The following is an 18,730-nucleotide window of genomic DNA, read 5'->3' on the forward strand; positions in this document are numbered from 1 at the left end:
CCACGACCACCATTTCTCTAAACACATCCAGTCAAAATTTTGAGTTGAAAGTTCCGGAAATTATATCTTTGAGATGGACACTCCCCCCACAGTCTTCGGGGCAAGGGTTGTAAGTTATGCCCTGGATGTATATAAAGTTTTTATAGAAAGAGCTGTAGTAGAAACTTGAAAAAGGGCTCATTCGATTGGAAATTAAAAGGGCTAGTGCCCTTTTTAATAGTCGAAAGTCATTTGGGGGCAACTAACCCCCCTCTCAAGCCCACCATTCCCCCAAAAATTTTTGGGGGACTTCGTATCGAATAATTTTTTTTCCATGCCAGGGCACTTCGTGTCGAAAGAGTTGTCTTAGAAACTTCGAAAAGGGCTCATTCGATTGAGTATTGGAATGGCTAGTGCCCTTTTTAATATTTGAAAGTGATTGGAAGGCAGCTAGCACCCCTTCCACACCCACTATTTCCCCAAACACATCCAATCAATATTTTGAGATGGCCATTTTGTTCAACGTAGTTGATTTCAAGATAGAAATTATATTTTCAGGAGGACACTCCCCCCACAGCCCTCAGGGCAAGGGTTGTAAAGTTATGCCCCGGGGCATAATTTGCATAAACAAAATTACATAATTTGCACTTCACTGAAAAAAATACAACTGAATGTGCATTGTCGGTTTAATATACATTTACTGACATTTATTAATAAAAATCTTAAAATTATTTAATTGGTGAAAGTTATAAAAGTAAGAACATTTATATTTTTTCAATATAGTGCGATTTTTGTTCTGGTCTTCGGAAGGCATGGGGGTTTTGAGCCCTACTCAGGTTAATTTTTGGTCGTTTTGAGTTGGACTCCGTTATTTGTTGTAATTTCTGTTCGTTTTGGGTTTCATTTATTTATCGATGCTGATTTGTGCTAGTTTCAGGCTTGGTAGATTATTTGATTTTTTTTTCCTCATTTTTGGTTTAATGGAGTTCTTTACTTGTCTGTGAAAAACTTATTTTGTGGAAAAAGTTTTTTTTTATTAATTATGACAAAAGGTCAAATTTTAGCGTAACGAGAGAGGGCCGACGAAGGGGCAGCACCTCTCTCCCACATATATGAATTAATGTCTGTTAGTTCTAAGTTGTATTGCTGTCCCTTGATTTCAGTCGAACGAAAAGAAAACTTGTTTTTCAGTGTATGTTTCATTTATGTGTTTGTTGATGATGGATGATGGAAGTTCATTATATTTGAGCTTTTTATGATGATCGCTGATGTAAGTTTATTATATTTGGGCTCTTTTTGTGTTCATGGCCGTATTTTTGGTATTAACACACTTATCTATATATCTATTCTCTACCCCTCAAAAACCCCACTTTTTCATTCAATTAGTGTGAAATTAAATCTCTACACTTAAATGTCAAGTCTAGCACACTAGAGTTAAATGACTCTCTAAGCTCGGCCAGCGTCAACCCAGTTCTAAATGATTACCTGGAGAAATCTGGGGAATGTAAACAGGAAAGGTCTGCGGAAGCACAGCATGGCTGGCCCTTGACCCAACATTGCAATTTCTAGCTAAAAGGCCACGAAAGGGAGATCAGCACCGCAGGTAGGGAATGTAAAGTTATATGCCGTCTTCTTTACCCTTTTTACCTTTAACATGCTAATAAGAAGCCTGGCATACTTAACAAAAGCCGTCCATCTAAAAAAGGACTGAATTTTTTCATTTTTGTTTGGACTCTAGTTTTAAATAATAATCATTAGTCAAATCCTTATAAATCCTCATAAATACTAATCATATTTTAAATCTTAAGCATTCCAAGAGCACACAAAAGCCCTAAACAGACTTTCACCCTTCTAATTCTTTGCTAAACATTCCTATTTAAGGAACATTCTCCGTGGCAAATTTTTAGATTTCCACTAGCAATTTTTATCATTACGAGATAAACATATGTTTCTTTCTGAAATTTTTCTGAGACATTTCTTTCAAGTTTAGTTTAAAGTAATAATAACAACTCGATATTAGAGGCTTTTTTAATCTCCCGCAACACACAAATTCACAGAGATATTAATACGAAAATACAAAAGAACTTATATCAATCTTGGATGATTCACAAAAATTTGTATTCTTAAATTGGAGGCTTGAAGGCTACTATTTAAAAAATATTTCTTCAAGTAAAGGCTCAATAGTTCAATAAACTTAATTTTTAACAATTTTTAGGGTGAATTCACTTTCTATACATCCCCTCACCCCTCATCTCCCCGTTTTTCATTTAATGTGAAATTTTTATTTTCATTATTTTTCTTTATTGGCATTTTTTATTATAATTCATGCTAATAAGAAGCCTTGCATATTTCCCCCCCCCCAAAAAAAACATACAAATTCACTGCTATATATGCGATGTTATGGAAGAACTTGTTATGTTATGGAATGTTATGTTATGGAAAAACTTGGAAGATTCACTAAAACTTGCATTTTTCACATTGAAGACTTGGAGGCGACTTCTTAAAAATATTTCTTCAAGTAAATGCTTAATAGTTCAATAAGCTCTATTTTTCAACAATTTTCAAGACGAATTTGTAAGCTATACTCCTCCCCCCTCAAATCCCCGAACCCATCCTTTTAATTTAATGTGAAATCCTTTATTTTTTACGGTGTTGTGGGGCTAAAAGAGGGGACCTCTTTAAATACTAAGGCTTACACTCACACCCTATGCAAAACAAAATATTACGCCTTTTATGGTTATATCCTCATAACTAACAGAAAAACTTTCCACAGAGGAGGAAACCTCTCCTCAGGAGTCCCCTTGATACTCAGTTACTCAAACGCAACTTCAGGTCAACACACTCGATAATAGGCTGGGGGGGGGGGGTGTAACCCACAGAAACAACAAAATTGGTATATTTCATCTATATTTAAAAAAATGGGGATATCTTATATCAGAAGATACCGTCGTCAAGACAGGGATGAATTCTCCTAAGGCAAAATATCATATCAAAACCTTCTAAATTCAGGATCAGGCTAGTAGAAAATTATAGGCGTGGTAAACAGTTGGAAACTTACTATTAAATCTCGAACGTACAAAAACGAACTAACTAACTAAAAAAGAGCATATTAAAAAATGTAGCCTCTGCGCTGAGCTCATCCCCGGATGTCTTATTAGAGCCGTTTGATTCCCTAAATAACTCATCCAGTGACGTGGATATTTCATATACTAAGGAATTACAGAATCTTCAGAGACACTAGGTACTCTCAACCAAAGGAAATAATATTAAGTTATGAAAAGGACATTTACCTGATAATTAGGGCCAGGATCCCAATAGATGTTTATTTTATATTATCATAATTCATGCTACTATGAACCCTAACATAATTAACAAGAAACCATTTCGCCTAAAAAGGCTTTGGGGTCATTTTATTTTTTTTTTTGCTTTTACTCTATTTTTGACAATATATATTTTAAGAATGATTATAACAAAACATTCCTAGAGCATATAGCAGACCAAAGCAAGCTTTCATTCTTCTAGCACTTTGTAAAACATTCCTATTAATAAAATGTTTTCCATATAATACTTATAGATTTCTACAGAGAACTTATGTCCTTACAAAATAAACATATGTGTTTTCCGAACACAAACGTCGAATAATTTGCGAACAGCTAAGCATTGCACTCTCAGCCCAGGGCAATGGATCAGGAGATCGGTACTTTTGCTATGTATACCATTGGCCAGCATAAGAAAAAAATGCAATAAGTTTTTCTTAACTATTCCAGATACATTGTTTTTCACAGTAATTTAAAGTAATTCTAACAAGTCGAGCTTGAGAGTTAATTTTTAAACTGCCCCAAAGACATGCTAAGCTTGTTTTACACGAAATTATCCAAGAACTCAAATAAAAATCTTGGAAGATTCACCATAATTTGCATTTTTGCTATTTTAGGTTTGGAGGCTACTGTAATCTTTTTGAAAAAGGTGGTAGAAAGGACATATCAAGCTTCCGTGGTGCTCCCGTAAAAAAAGACTATTTTATGCTTCAAAGGTTAGGAATTGGAGGTTTTCCCTACAAATCACCCTCTTCCCTCTTCGGCTTCTTTTATTCACTTAGTATGATATTTTGTGATTTATTCTATTTTATTTTTATTTTTCTTTCAAGTCCGATTTTGTTTAAAAAGCAATAAAAGCTAATTGTAGCAACAAGCACGAGAGATCGGTGCACACCCCAGCTACAATCTTATTAGTCTTTTAAACTTTATATTTTCTTTCGAGCCTAATTTTAATTTAGTTTTAGTTCTGATTATAAACAAATATCAATGAAAGTTAAAAGTAGCAACAAAGACGATATATTTGCGCACATCTTTGCTACTATCTAATCAGCTCCTATAAATTTTACATTTACATCTTTACGATATCTTTCTTCTGATTCTGATTGTATTTTAATATTTAATGACATCTACAACTAGCAGCAAAAGGGATAGATATTGCGCACATCCCTGCTACAATCTAATATGCTTTTTCAATTTTATTTTTTCTGACGAGACTATTCTTTTCGTTCAAATTTCGCTTTTAAGCCCATTAATTTTTAGATTTGGCCAACTAAACTATTCACAATTTTTTCTTTCAGCCAAGGGCGTACCCAGAGGGTGGGTTAAGGGGGTTTGGACCCTCCCAAAATATTTTTTGGACTCATAAAAACGTAACAAAAATGGATACAGACAAATTTTGTATCCGTTTTTTGAGGTTTTTTTGTGTTAACCCCCCCCCCTGAAAAAAAATCTTTGAGTAAAACCCCCTCCGAAAAAAAATCCTGGGTACGGCCTTGCTTTCAGCTATGTTTTAAGTAATGATATTTTATACTTCCAAGACAGTAAGTAACGTATATACACCTCTCTTACTCTTAAACAATAAATTGTGACACTTCTTCTTTTTATTAGTAACTGTCATAATCCCAAGAGCCTAACAGAGACATACATGCTTCACTTTTATTAAAAATCCAATTCAGTTTTAAATTTACCACTGAACATTCAACCCATGTAATTTTACAAATGAATAAATTCTGTCGAATTTCCAACAAAGCCGGTAGCACAAGGATTGAGAAACCCCTTGTTGCTCTTCGAAAATGAATCGGTTGACAAAGCCTTCAGTTCAATAGCTTTAAAAGAAATCAATACAGCTCTTCACGGTAAATTAGAAGAACCAACAATATATTTACAAGAAGCTCAAACCAACAATAGAAAAATCGAGAAGCCACAAAGCAAGAACAGCTTGATAATCTCACAGTTGCCACCTTGAATCAAATTGAGGCAAGAGAAACACATTCTATACCCATATAACGGCGCTTTCGGACAAGATGAAATTCTAGTGCAAGAAGACGGTTTTGAATCATAATGGTGCCAGTTCACATATTAGAGCCAAGCATCCTGGGAAATAGGATTCATGGTCGTTTTCAAGATGCTAAAAAACGATTTTTTACGAAATGTGAGCGCCATGAAATTGGAAGAAAAGCCAAAGTGCCTTGAAAAAGGGCCAAAAAGTTTAAAATTGGAATATAGGATATCTTGTGATTAAGGGTGAAGACTATTGAAGTACACCAGGAAATCTGGGGATTGGGATTTGTCACCCTTCTTTGGACCACCAATAAAAACGTCACCGACGTCGGATTTCCCTTAACTACTATCTTTGAAAAAAGAAACTACAAGAAGCAAAAGTCCAAAAATATAGGAATCTTAAATTAAAATTTAAAAATAACAAGTTTTTTTAACTGAAAGTAAGGAGCAACATTAAAACTTAAAACAAACAGAAATTATTCCGTCTATGAAAGGGGCTGTCCCCTCTTCAACGCCGCGCTCTTTACGCTAAAGTTTTTTATTGTTTAAAAAATTAAGTTGTGTGACAGAGTCAAACTTTAGCGCAAAAAGCGAGGCGTTGAGGAGGGGACACCCCCTTTCATATACAGAATAATTTCTGTTCGTTTTAAGTTTTAATGGTGGTCCTTACTTTCAGTTAAAAAAACTTACTTTATTTTAATTTCTGAACGTTTTTGAATTTAATGCAGCTTTGATTTTGGCTCACTGTACATGAATAATTAAAATGAAATTTCCATATTAATTTTCTTTTTTTTTGGCTAAATGGCTTTCTCGGAATTTTGTTCTGACGTAACTTATGTAACGGACTTTTATATTCGTATGTTTTCATTACGTATATTAGGGAGTTCGCCCCTTAGTCAATACCTCGCTCTTTACACTAAAGTTCAAATTTTGTCTAATCACAAACCCCTGAATCACAAAGGCCGTTTAGTTAGAATAGATAGCTCTTTTGAAAGTACTAAAAAAAAATGTAGCGTAAATAGCGAGGTATTGACTTGGGGGCAAACCCCCTTCATGTATGCAATAATTTCTGTTCGTTTTAAGTTTTAATTTTGCTTCTTACTTTCAGTTGAAAAAACTTGTTTTGTTTTTTTTTAATTTAATTTCTGATCGTTTTTTAAGTAATGTTGGGAAATCCGGCGCCCCCTTCATAGAAATGTCTCTTACTCCAAGGAAACATCCTCCACGGAAAGATTCTCCCACGTAACCCCCTTCTCCAGCCCCCCCCCCAGAAAAAAATCCCTCCTGAAAACGACTGTATACTTTCCAATAACCAATACTATATTTAAACAATAGGCAAAGTTCATAACTAATTGCCCTTCCCCCGGGAACTGTGGGGGACGAAATCGTCCTCAAAGACATAGTTATTAGATTTTCGACTATGTTGAACAAAATGACTATCTCAAAATTTTAATTGGGTGACTTCGGTAAAAAAAAATGAGCGTGGGAGGGGGCCAAGTTGCTCTCCAATGTTTTTGGTCACTTAAAAAGGGCAGTAGAACTTTTGATTTTCGATCGAATGAGGCCTCTCATGATATTATAGGACTACTGGGTCGATACGATCACCCCTGGAAAAAAAAAAAAAAAAATAAATACCTATCTGTGATATTTCTTGTGGCAAAAAATACAAAATTCCACATTTTTGCATAAAGTAGCTTGAAACTTGTACAGTAGGGTTCTCTGATACGCTGAATCCCATGGTGTGATTTTCATTAAAGTTCTATGACTTTTAGGGGTTGTTTCTCCTTTTTTTCGAAAATAAGGCAAATATTCTCAGGCTCGCAACTTCTGATTGGTAGAAATAAACTTAATGAAACTTACATATTTGAAATCAGCATGAAAATTTAATTCTTTTAACATATCTATTGGTATCAAAATTCCATTGTTTAGAGTTTCGGTTACTATTGAGCCGGGTCGCTCCTTACTTACAGGTCAGTACCACGAACTGTTTGAAAAACGGGTGTTTGGCAAAATCAAATCTAAAAAATAATCAATACCGCGAATACCAAACATGTTATCTCTCAACAGACACCAAATAGAAGTTAAACTTGGTGATTTGAAATTGCTGTCACGGAATTAGGAAACAAGGGTTGCATTTAGTTAAGCTTAATAGCAGAAGCAATAAGCTTATCATGAAACTATGGGGTGCTAGAGGGTATTGGAGATTCTATCTCACTGATACGCTTGAATTTTGAATCATAACAACATATTATTTTGGAAAAATACATTCTCAGGTATTACTTACAAGAGAAAAGCAGTTTTCTCTTAATCGTAACACCTGGAACTAATATCAAGTTTTTAAAACAATATTGCAAGATTTCTGAGTGCAATAAAAACAGTATTGCCATAGATAAAAAGAAGAAATACCCCGCTTACGTAGTATTTTACATTGCTGAAATTTAAACCAAAAATACTCGGAATTCTTAACTATACATTCAGCTTTTGATGAAGTCCTCCCAAACATATTGAAACCCTGACCATGTACACTAAATTAGAACCTATTACCTGTGCATAGCTTCCTCTACACGAGGTCCTGTCACAGTCGATGAAACTACATCGTCTAATTGCATCATAATATCGGCTCCAATTGCGTTCTGGATTTCAATCGACTTTTCAGGTGATAACATTATTTCTTTTCCATCATATGGTGACCGGAATTTGACGCCGTCTTCACATACTTCTGATAGTTCAACCAGAGATACCATTTGAAAACCTCCCGAATCTGTTAACAAAGCTTTTGACCAACCCATGAAATTATGAAGACCTCCACATTTTTGCAACAGCTCTGCTCCCTAAAACATGGTTCAGTGTTACATGAAACAAAACTGACATTTATTTTCACATGAAGAATAACTGATAGAAACTTATCCAGAATAAAAACATTTATCATAAAATGTGCCAGCCAAAGAGCCTGTCATAAGGACGACACAAAAAGAAAAGAAAATCATAACCCTATCCCCAAAACACAAAATATGTACCTTTGCCTTCCTTCTCTCCCCAAAAACAAGGCCCCGGCTGTTTCAACTGGGTCCCCTTTTGTGAGAAAAAGCTGAGCCTACTTTATATTGATGATCAGACCCCCGACAAACTCTAACTATAAAAGCACTATGGAGAAATTTTGTCTTCAGCTACTTGCTTACTAATTTTGCGAGGTCGAAAACATGTTTGGGGCAATTAGCGATTATACTATATAAAGTAGTATTTTGAATTTTTAATAAGAAAAGACAGGTTCAATGAAAACGCACATGAAAACTAGTAATGGACCAAAATCTCAATAACCCCTGGTTGAGAACTTTTTTTAATGATAATTTTCAACACAAAAGGCTGCTAAAAATTTAGGACCTTATATGCATCTATTCAACAAATTACCTGTGTATTTTCACTATGTTTTTTTTTCTGTTGAAATTCTTTTAAAAGAATCAGCAGGTAAGTTTTCTGCAATAGCCTACCTTGGGATACCGTTCCAAAGGTAGTTCTGATGCGTCTTACATAACTATTCTTTATGCGCTTATTGCGGCAGTTTGCTCTTGTAGACACTCCAACCGTACCATGTTTCCGTACCGACTATACAAAGTAAGATAGATTGTCTGAGTGAGGGTAGTAACTGTGCTCGGAAGCAGCTACAACCATCATTGCAAAAAGAAATCTACGGAAATTTATAAGAAAAGGTTGAAACCCCTCAAAAATCGTCAAGTATCAAAAAGAAAACTGTACCATTTGATTCACCATGGTCGAAAGCCTCATATAGAAGTATTACAACCCCCCCTCCCTTCACCAACATGTCTCCTTTTTTCTGCCAAGGCTAGAAAGCTACTTCGAAATCGCAAAAATGTGTTTCATGTTTCATAGAAAAACTACTTATCGTTTCTACGCATTGTGTATAAATTCACCTGGACAACGCTCTTTGTAATTCCCATATGGCGCTAAAAATAGCACTTTGTGATGATATCTCTTGATTGGGATACTTAAAAAGATTACCAAAATAGTTTCCCAGGTCGAAAACCCTTCACCAGGTATTTACAATCCCCTCTCTTGTATACTTTACCTCCCATCCACCTTAGCAAGTTCTATAAGCCGTCCACTAACTAGCAGAATCCGCAGGTTGCACAACACCATGGATTTCGACGCTCCTATGATGTCCCAGTGCCCCAGTTTTCGCAGTGACTATGTTAATTCTCTCACCCTATCAGGGTGTGCATGAATTATTCAATGGTTTTGTTATAAACCAAAAATAACGAAATTGCACTTTGTTATCAGTTCAAAAATATTTACAGTATTGCATCAGAAAAACTGCAAGAATGGCAACACAAGCTTCTGTAAATTGTTTTAACTATGCGTCAAAAATTCATTTAATACTCTTCATCTCTGTAAAATCTATATACATTTGATAGAGTAAAATATTTACAAATAATTAAAAAATTGTATTTAGAACTCCTCAAAGATGCCAATGATAATATACGTCTCGGACTCTTTCATATCAAAAAATTGGACATTCTATTGTCAGAAAGTTTAATGTATACGTGAAGTAAAATCTATATTTAATGTTCTATTTTAACAAAAGCTCATTTTTATTTCTTTAGATTCTTCACCCTTAGACAAATATTTTTTCTAAGGTTTATTGTGTAGATTTTGGAAACCTAAAAACAAACAAAGCATATTTAAGAATAATAAAAATATATTTCAAAAACTAATTTTAACTAAAAAAAAATACTTTTCTGATGAAATTGAAGGACGAAGTCGAGACTTCAGTTGAAGTTGGAAAAAATGTTTCAAATAAACAGACTTGTGGTACTTTCCTACATTTTTGGAGTCCTGAAAAAAACTAAATTCTGAAAATTTAGCAACCAAGAGCTTCTTAAAGAATTAGATTTGTACCGTGAAATTCAGTAGTTTCACGGCCGGAGAAAGACAAATGAGAACAATCTAAATTTTTTTTTTTTTTTTTTTTTTGCGGAATATTTGAGGATTTTCCTACTCTTGACCTTATTTGTTCTAAAATATACTTATTTTTTTTACTCAAAATCAATTAACTAAGGAATCTGCTTAATAAATTGTTCACAGACTTTCAAAAATAAACTTTATTTTTTTGTTTTTTTCAAATTCAAATTAATTTATTTAACATAAAAAAATACAAACAAATTTACAGCGGCCATCTACAAAAACCCGAAGGTTTGTTTACGATGGCTGCAAATCCATTATTATAAAGCTCTACATCCACATAAAAACTATCTCTTTACGGGGAAAAATCAGCACTTGAACTAAATCAACATAAAGAACATATCCTACTCTAAAAGGATTACACTCTAGAAATCGCAAGTGAGAAATATCACATATCAACCTTAAAAAAAACACACAAAAAAAAAAAAAAAAAAAAAAAAAAAAAAAAAAAAATGAGATACATCTAACTAAATCAACTATGACAAAATCAATAAGTATCAGCTAGGCTATAGAGCCGACTCCGTGCGCTTTGGCTGGGTAATTTCGCAAAAATGCGACCATTATCTGTCGAAACAATTTTCATACCAAACATTAATCAAATTCAAAAATCTAATCATTCAGATTATAACCCAAAAGGTAACGCTTCAATCTACTCTTGAGCTGGCTTACATTATCAACTTGTCTAATAGCATCCGGGAGGGAATTCCACACCCCCGGTCCCGCAAAACGAGGTAGGAACGCAGTAAGTTGAGCATTCCAGAGCTCAGATGCAAGGTCATTCGCATTTCTAGTCTCATAACAGTGATATGATGAGTTAGCTTTAAAAATTTACCAAAATACCTCCGGTGAACACTTATTCAAACATTGATAAATAAAAATTGCTAACTGGTAATCCCGTAACTGATAAATATTTAAAATTTTCAAACTTGTAAAGCAATTCAACGTGCTATTTTCAAACTAAATATAATTACCTAAAATACGAACTATTTTATTCTGTAAAATCTGGACCTTTCTAAAACTTGAAATAAAACTACTAGTCCATAGCATACAACCATATGATAAATAAGGTCTAACAATAGAATAATAAAGTAAAAGTAAAATATTGGACGGTAGTTGATTCTTCAGTCTTCTTGTCACACCCAACCCTCTTGAAATCTTAACTGCCACAAGATCGCAGTGTGAATTCCAATTTAAATTAAAATCAAAACTAAAGTCCAAATATTTAACACTATTTACATGCTTTAAAAATTCACCGTTAAAAACAAATTTATTATCTAAAACACATGAAACTCCATTTCTACAAAATGTCACGAAATTTGTTTTTGAAATATTCACTACCAAATAACTAGAATTTGTAAAACTTATCAATTCAGCGAGGGCCTTATTTGTCTTCTCAATTAACTGGTTCAGACAAGTAGCTGTAATCGTAAACATCGTGTCATCAGCAAAAGACGTTGTAAGTGCATCTGATATATAAAAACGCATGGTATCAACGTAAATTAGATAAAGAAGTGGGCCAAGCACTGAACTCTGAGGCACACCAGAATTAACGATACAAGTTTTTGAAATAGAATTTTTAATAGAGACTCGAATAATACGCTGGTTAAGATAAGATTCAAACCATTTCAGAATAACCCCTTGGATCCCTAAGCGGCTTAGCCTATTTAACAAAATTTTATGAACCACCGTGTCAAAAGCCTTTCTAAAGTCTATAAATACTGTAAGTACCAGTACACTTTTTTCGAGAGCAACATTGATGAAATCTGTTAGGTGCTGGACTGCATGTATTGCAGAGTGGTTTTTCCTGAATCCAAACTGGGTATCACTAAGAAAACCGTAGTTAGTCAGATGGTTATAAAGTCGTCGATGCATCACTTTTTCTTACAGCTTAGCAAATAGGGGCAATATTGAAATCGGCCTCCAATTAGACGGATCAGTTTTTGAACTCCCTGTGTGAAGCGGAATAACTTTAGCCTCTTTCAGACGAGTAGGAAATTCACCTTTCTTCAAAGAAAGGTTAATCAAATAAACCATACAAGGCAACAAATATACCATAACATGCTTGAACGTTTTCAGATTAATTCCATCATTCCCTGAAGAACTTGATTTTACCAATCCTATTAGGCTATCTGTTTTACTTCTTCAACGTTCGTTTCATCTGCAGACATTTCCAATTCAACCCCCCCTTCATCACTAAACGTCTCATTAATTTCATTATTTTCATCGTATGGATTCTCACTTATTGGTTCACCAATCTTAGAAAAATATTCACTAAACAAATTAGCCACCTCATAATTTCCATCAACAAATTTACCATCAAAGATCAGACTAGCAGGAATCTCAGTCTCTTTCTTCTTATTTACGATTTCATTTATAATATTCCAAGTCGTTTTAGTATTGCCTTTGTTTTACTTAAATTTCTCTCCATAATATTAGCGGATTCATTACCGCCATAGCCGATTTAATTTATTACGGATTTTTTTAAATTAAGTTAGATATTGACTATGGTTACTATTTAAGTAACTCCAATACAATGTATTTCTCCTTCTAATTAAGTCAAGTAGCTCCATAGTTACCCAAGGTTTTCGGGGTTTCTTTTTCCTCACCTTTATGCTCTTTACTGGGCAAGTTCTCTCAAATATTGGCTGCAATATGTCCATGAACTTATCGAATGCCACAGAAGCACTTTCAGATTCTTCATAAACTGGTTTCCATGACACGATACTTAGTTCCTCTCTAAACTTCTGTAGGTTCTCTTTTTTTAGTTGCCTTCTTTTAACCTTTGTCCTGTTCTGCTTTATCGCATATTGATACGAAGTCACTGCTACTATAGGAAAGTGATCGGAAACCTCATTTACTATAACGTCAGCATAACAGCTATGTAATACCCGGGATCGCACGAAAATATTGTCAATAAGTGTAGCTGACTGTCCTGTAACACGAGTCGGAATCCCAACTAATGGATAAAAATCGTAGCTGGAGAAAAGGTTTAAAAAATCCAAATTATGACTGTATAAACTTAAAAGATCAAAATTAAAATCCCCCATGCAAATGCACTCCAGATTACTCAATTCTACTGCAACCATTAAACTACTAAAACCATTTTCAATCTCCTTCCAAACTGTACTCGGCGGCTTATAAACCTCAGTAATCAATATATTTTTTCCACCAACTTCCAGCTCAAGAGTAAGAGATTCCACCTTACCTTCTATCCAAACTGATAGGTCTTGCCTTGTTTTAGCAACAAAATGGTCCATAACCCAAAATGCCAAACCTCCAAGTCCCATTCTCTGTCTATTCCTTACAATAAGCCTATATCCTGGAAAACTATATAACGACAGAACATGCTCAGAAGTTAAAAAAGTTTCACAAAGGCCAATTACATCATATATACTATTCAGATTATGAATTAACTGGAGAATTTCATAATACGTTGAAGTTACATGGCAATTCCAATGACAAAGGCAAAATGACCTTGCATTCACCTCTAATCCTGAAGAAATCATATCCACATAACAACTATCTCTTTGCGGGGAAAAATCACCATTTATACTTTCTGGAAGTAAATCATCATAAAGAACATCTCCCACTCTAAAAAGATTACTCTCTAGAAAACGCAAGTGAGAAATATCACCCATTATCCTTACAACATCCCCTCAAATCAACTATAAAAAATTCAGTAATTATCAGCTAGGCTATAGAGCCGACGCGGCGCGCTTTGGCTGGATAATTTCGCGAAAATGCGAAATTTGTCTGTCCAAACATTTTTCACACCGAACTTGTCCCGTGCACTATCTAATATTGCCTTTCTACGTTTTGTAAGAAATTCACTAACATAAATTCCGGATCCAGCTAATTTTGATTTAGTTTTAAACACTTCGTACGCAAGTTCTTTTGATACCAACTTCACTAAAACTGGGGCCACAGGATCTGGATTTCTGCGGGCTAAATTTCGAGAATCTTCCGTAGAGTTAAGTCTGAAACGCTGAATCGACACAAAATGCTCCCTAGTAATAGTCGAAACTCCCATAGTTGACTTAACAAGGTTTAGGACAGTCATATCAAGATCTGAGCCAGGTGTCTGTCTTATTCCTGAGAATATCAGACAGTCTTGCATAGCTTCCTGCTCAAAATCATCAAGCTTGTTCTCCATTGTAAAAATACGATTTTCTAGTGCTTCAATTTGACTCTTTAGTCCTTTAAGTAAGTTTTCAATGCGCTCAAACCTCGGATTTAAATCTAGCACTATAGCATCATAAATTTCTGCAGTATTAATTTGACTATTTATCTGTACAGCATCAGAAGACCCTGTTCCGATGTTTTGCGCTATTTTTTCTGCAACAAATTTTTCAATATCTGCCACTAGCTTAGTCTTAGTTATCGTAACTTCTTCCTGGGTCGCAGCTAATTGTTGAAAAAGTCCAGAAATAGACGAACTAGAAGAATTTTCAGACGTCCCTGTTCTTGCAAACTCTTTGTATATATTGGGGAAAGTCGCTACTTCTGTGAATGCTTGTCCTACCCTTTTAGTTTTCGATCTCTTTGTTTCATTAATATTCTCTGCATAAGAAGCAAAGCAATTTTCACTAACTGTCTGCTTATCATGAGTACTGTAGCAGAATACTAGATAACTCAGTCCATTTCTAGTGGAATTTCTTCCAAGTATTCAAACTGGCCAAAGGGGGTAGTTAATAAACTTTGCTTAGGCAAGATCTCCGATAGTAAACATCTCTTGTTTAGTTAATCAGTCTATCAAGAAGCACATCGGTAAAAAAAAGAGATATACCGGTCTTAATTGTGAACTTTTATAACTGCTGAAGGTCACTGTATTAATTAAGTTCTTGTTAGTGAAATAATAAGTCCAAAAACAGGTTTATAGTTTGCCGGTTTATAGTTCAATTGATAACCTTGGATCTGAATCAAGATTCAAGTCAAAATCATTACTTTAAAATAAATCCAAATCTCGTAGCTATAATTTGAGCCCTGCTCAAGTCGTTTCCCATTTTGTAAAATCGGTTATAATTGGATATAAAAAGATAAAGCTTTATTTTCCAAGCGCAAGTAAAGATCACTCAAATCACTCGAATCGCAAGCATGATCACTCAAACTACAATTTGACCTAAAAAACTAACGACGTCCACAATGAACCGTAAAGCCGACTTTGTTCTTTTAAGATTAAAATAAATAATGATATAATAATCAAATTAAAAATCTATGGAAACCAATGCATTTTTAGATATATTAGAATTATCTATACAGGATCTATTTAAAAATAAACAGCCTTTTTTCTTCTGTGCCTATAGGCTTCCTTTGGCATTACTATGTGACATAATAACGTCACAATCCGTAAAGCCCCGTTTTAATTGACATCACTCACCCTGTCAGCACCAGGGTTGACTTCCACTGGACAGCCAATAACAGCCTTTGATATTTCCTAAGGATGTCCAATCATATTTCTTCATTTTTGGGAGGGTAACTAACCCCCCTCTCACGCCCACCATTTCCCCAAACACATCCAATCCAAAACTTTTGAGATAGCCATTTTTTCAGCGTAGTTGAAAGTACTGGAAATTATGTCTTTGAGGATGACAACCCCCACAGCCCTCAGGGTAAGGGTTGTAAGATATGCCCTTGGTTTATATAAAGTTTTTTTTATAGAAAGCGTTGTTGTAGAATCTTCAAAGCGGGCTCATTCAATTAGAAATTGAAAGGACTAGTGCCGTTTTTAATAGTCGAAAGTGATTGAAGGGCAACTAGCCCCCTCTCACACCCATTTCCCCAAACACATCCAATCCAAAACTTTTGAGATAGCCATTTTTTCAGCGTATTTGAAAGTACTGAAAATTATGTCTTTGAGGATGACAACCCCCACAGCCCTTAGGGTAAGGGTTGTAAGATATGCCCTTGGTTTATATAAAGTTTTTTATAGAAAGCGTTGTTGTAGAATCTTCAAAGAGGGCCCATTCAATTAGAAATTGAAAGGACTAGTGCCCGTTTTAATAGTCGAAAGTGATTGAAGGGCAACTAGCCCCTTCTCACGCCCACAATTTCTCCAAATACATCCAATCAAAATTTTTATATAACCATATTGTTCAATGTAGTTTAAAGGTCTATACAAAAGGTCTTTGAGGATGACAACCCCCCCCCCACAACCCTCGGGGCAAGGGTTGTAAGTTATGCCCTGGGGGCATATAAGGTTACTATAGAAAGTGTAGTGGTAGAAACTACAAAAAGGGCTCATTCGACTGGAAATTCAAAGGGCTAGTGACTTTTAATAGTCAAAAGTGATTGGAGGGCAACTAACCCCCCTCTCACGCCCACTATTTCTCCAAACACATTCAAGCAAAATTTTGAAAAATTTGTCAAAAGCGATCGGAGGGCAAATGCCCCCCACGCCAATCATTTTCCGAAACATTTCCGATCAACATTTTAATATAGCCATTTTATTGAACGTAGTTGAAGGGTCTGGAAATTATATCTTTGAATTTGACACCCCCCCCCCCTGCCCTCGGGCTAAGGTTGTAAGTTATCCCTGGAGGCATATAAAGTTTTTATAGAAAGCATTGTGTGAAAACTTCAGAAAGGGCTCATTAAATTGGAAATTGGGTGAGCTATTGCCCTTTTTAATAGTCAAAAGTAATTAGATGGAGAATCACCACTACCCCCCCCCCTCCACGCCCATCATTTCCCCAAACATTTACAACCAACATTTTTATATGGCCATTTTGTTCAACATAGTTAAAAGGTCTGGAGATTATGTCTTTGAGGTTAATATAAGGCAAATAAGGTTCTGGAAATTATGTCTTTGAGGTTAATATAAGGGCATATAAGGTTCGTATAGAAAGTTTTGTCGTAGAAGCATCAAAAAGGGCTCATTCGATTGGAAATTGAGGGGATTAGTGCCTTTTTTATTGGCTGAAAGTGATCAGATGGCAAATGCCCCCCCCTACACCCATGATTTCCCCAAACACTTCCAATCGAGATAGCAATTTTGTTCAACGTGTTTTAAAGGTCTGGAAATTATGTCTTTCAGAATAACAAATCCCCCCAGCCCTCAGGGCAAGGGTTTTTAAGTTATGCCCTGGGGGCCTCTAAGGTTTTTATAGAAAGCATAGTCATATAAACTTTAGAGGGGACTCGTTGGATTGGTAATCAGACGCTCTAGTGCTCTTTTTAGGAGTCAAAGTGATCGGAGGGCAGCTATCCCCCCTCCAAACACACGTATATTGTCCCGAAATGCATCTAATAGAAATTTTGAGATAGCCATTCTATTCAAAATAGTCTAAATATCATACAACAAGGCTTTTGAGGTTGAAACACACCCCAAATATTAAGGGCAAGGGTTGTAAGGTATGGTCAGGGGGTATTTAAGGTTTTTAAGGAACGGATGGTTGTTTAACTTTAGAAGAGGCTCAGTCTTTTTCCCTAAAAAAGACTATGTCAAAAAAAAATGAACATAAATTAATTTAAAAAAAAAATTCCACCAAATGAGTTTTTCAAAAAAAGTAAAGAATTCCATTAAACAAAAAATGAGCAAAAATAAAATTAAATAATATACCAAGAATACAACTACCACAAATCAGTATCAATAAATAGATGAAACCCAAAACAAACAGAAATTAAAATAAATAGCAGAGTGAAACTCAAAACAAGCAGAAATTAATATGAGTAGGGTTTGAAATCCCTATGCTTTCTAAAAGCCAGAATATAATTTGTACTTTACTGAAAAAAATTCTTTTAAATGTTTTCATTTTTAAAACTTTAAGAAATCAAAAATCAATTAAGATTTTAAGGAATAAGTATCAACATATTTATTTTAAACTGATAATGAAGACTTTTTTCAGTAAATTCATTTGAATTTTTTTCAGTAAAGTACAGATTATATTCTGGCTTTTAGAAAGCTTAGGGGTTAATCCCAGTCAAAAAAGGGGCCCGTCAAGGACCTCTCCCGACCTTTTTAAAAACTATGTGCTGGGAGCACAACATTTGTGCCCACCTTCACTGATTTTGTCCTCGGTAAACCTTTCCTTGATATACTATGCTGATGACATCCTAAACCTTAGTCGGACTCTTCAACGTATCACCGAAATTTTTGGAATCCTTGAAGCGGAATATCAAAAAGTTGGGCCTGAATTCAACTCCTCCAAATCTGATATTGCCCTTTTTAACTGGAAAACAGATTCCTCAGCCCCTTCCATCACGCTTCGATCCAGCTCTGTTCAACCTATAGATCACCTTATGTATCTAGGTCTACCCATTGCTTCTTCTATCCAACACACCTCAGCAGCTTACGTTTCCATTGTATCTTGTAAACTTCGATTCAACCGACCTCTTCTAGCAAGTCTATATAATGCTGTTGCCCTTCCCCATATCCTCTACATTGCACCCTTCTGGAAACTCCAAACTGAAACTGACAAGAGTAAAATCCGATCCATTTTCTTTCACTTTGCCAAGTA

The 18,730-nt window shown here is 35.0% G+C and overlaps 1 protein-coding gene across 1 annotated transcript in view; it reads right to left on the reverse strand.

Moving 5' to 3' along the window:
- The window catches only part of Tgt (tRNA-guanine transglycosylase), a 128,604-nt gene that overhangs the window by 92,381 nt on the left and 17,493 nt on the right, over positions 1 to 18,730 (reverse strand). The window contains exon 3 of the mRNA XM_089093972.1: positions 7,842 to 8,128. Coding sequence (XP_088950098.1) covers positions 7,842 to 8,128 — 287 coding nt within the window. The remainder of the gene's footprint in view (positions 1 to 7,841; positions 8,129 to 18,730) is intronic.

The sequence above is a fragment of the Artemia sp. Qi Xiang Cuo genome, chromosome 9 (assembly GCF_049724085.1).
Source record: "Artemia sp. Qi Xiang Cuo chromosome 9, ASM4972408v1, whole genome shotgun sequence".
NCBI classification, from domain to species: domain Eukaryota; kingdom Metazoa; phylum Arthropoda; class Branchiopoda; order Anostraca; family Artemiidae; genus Artemia; species Artemia sp. Qi Xiang Cuo.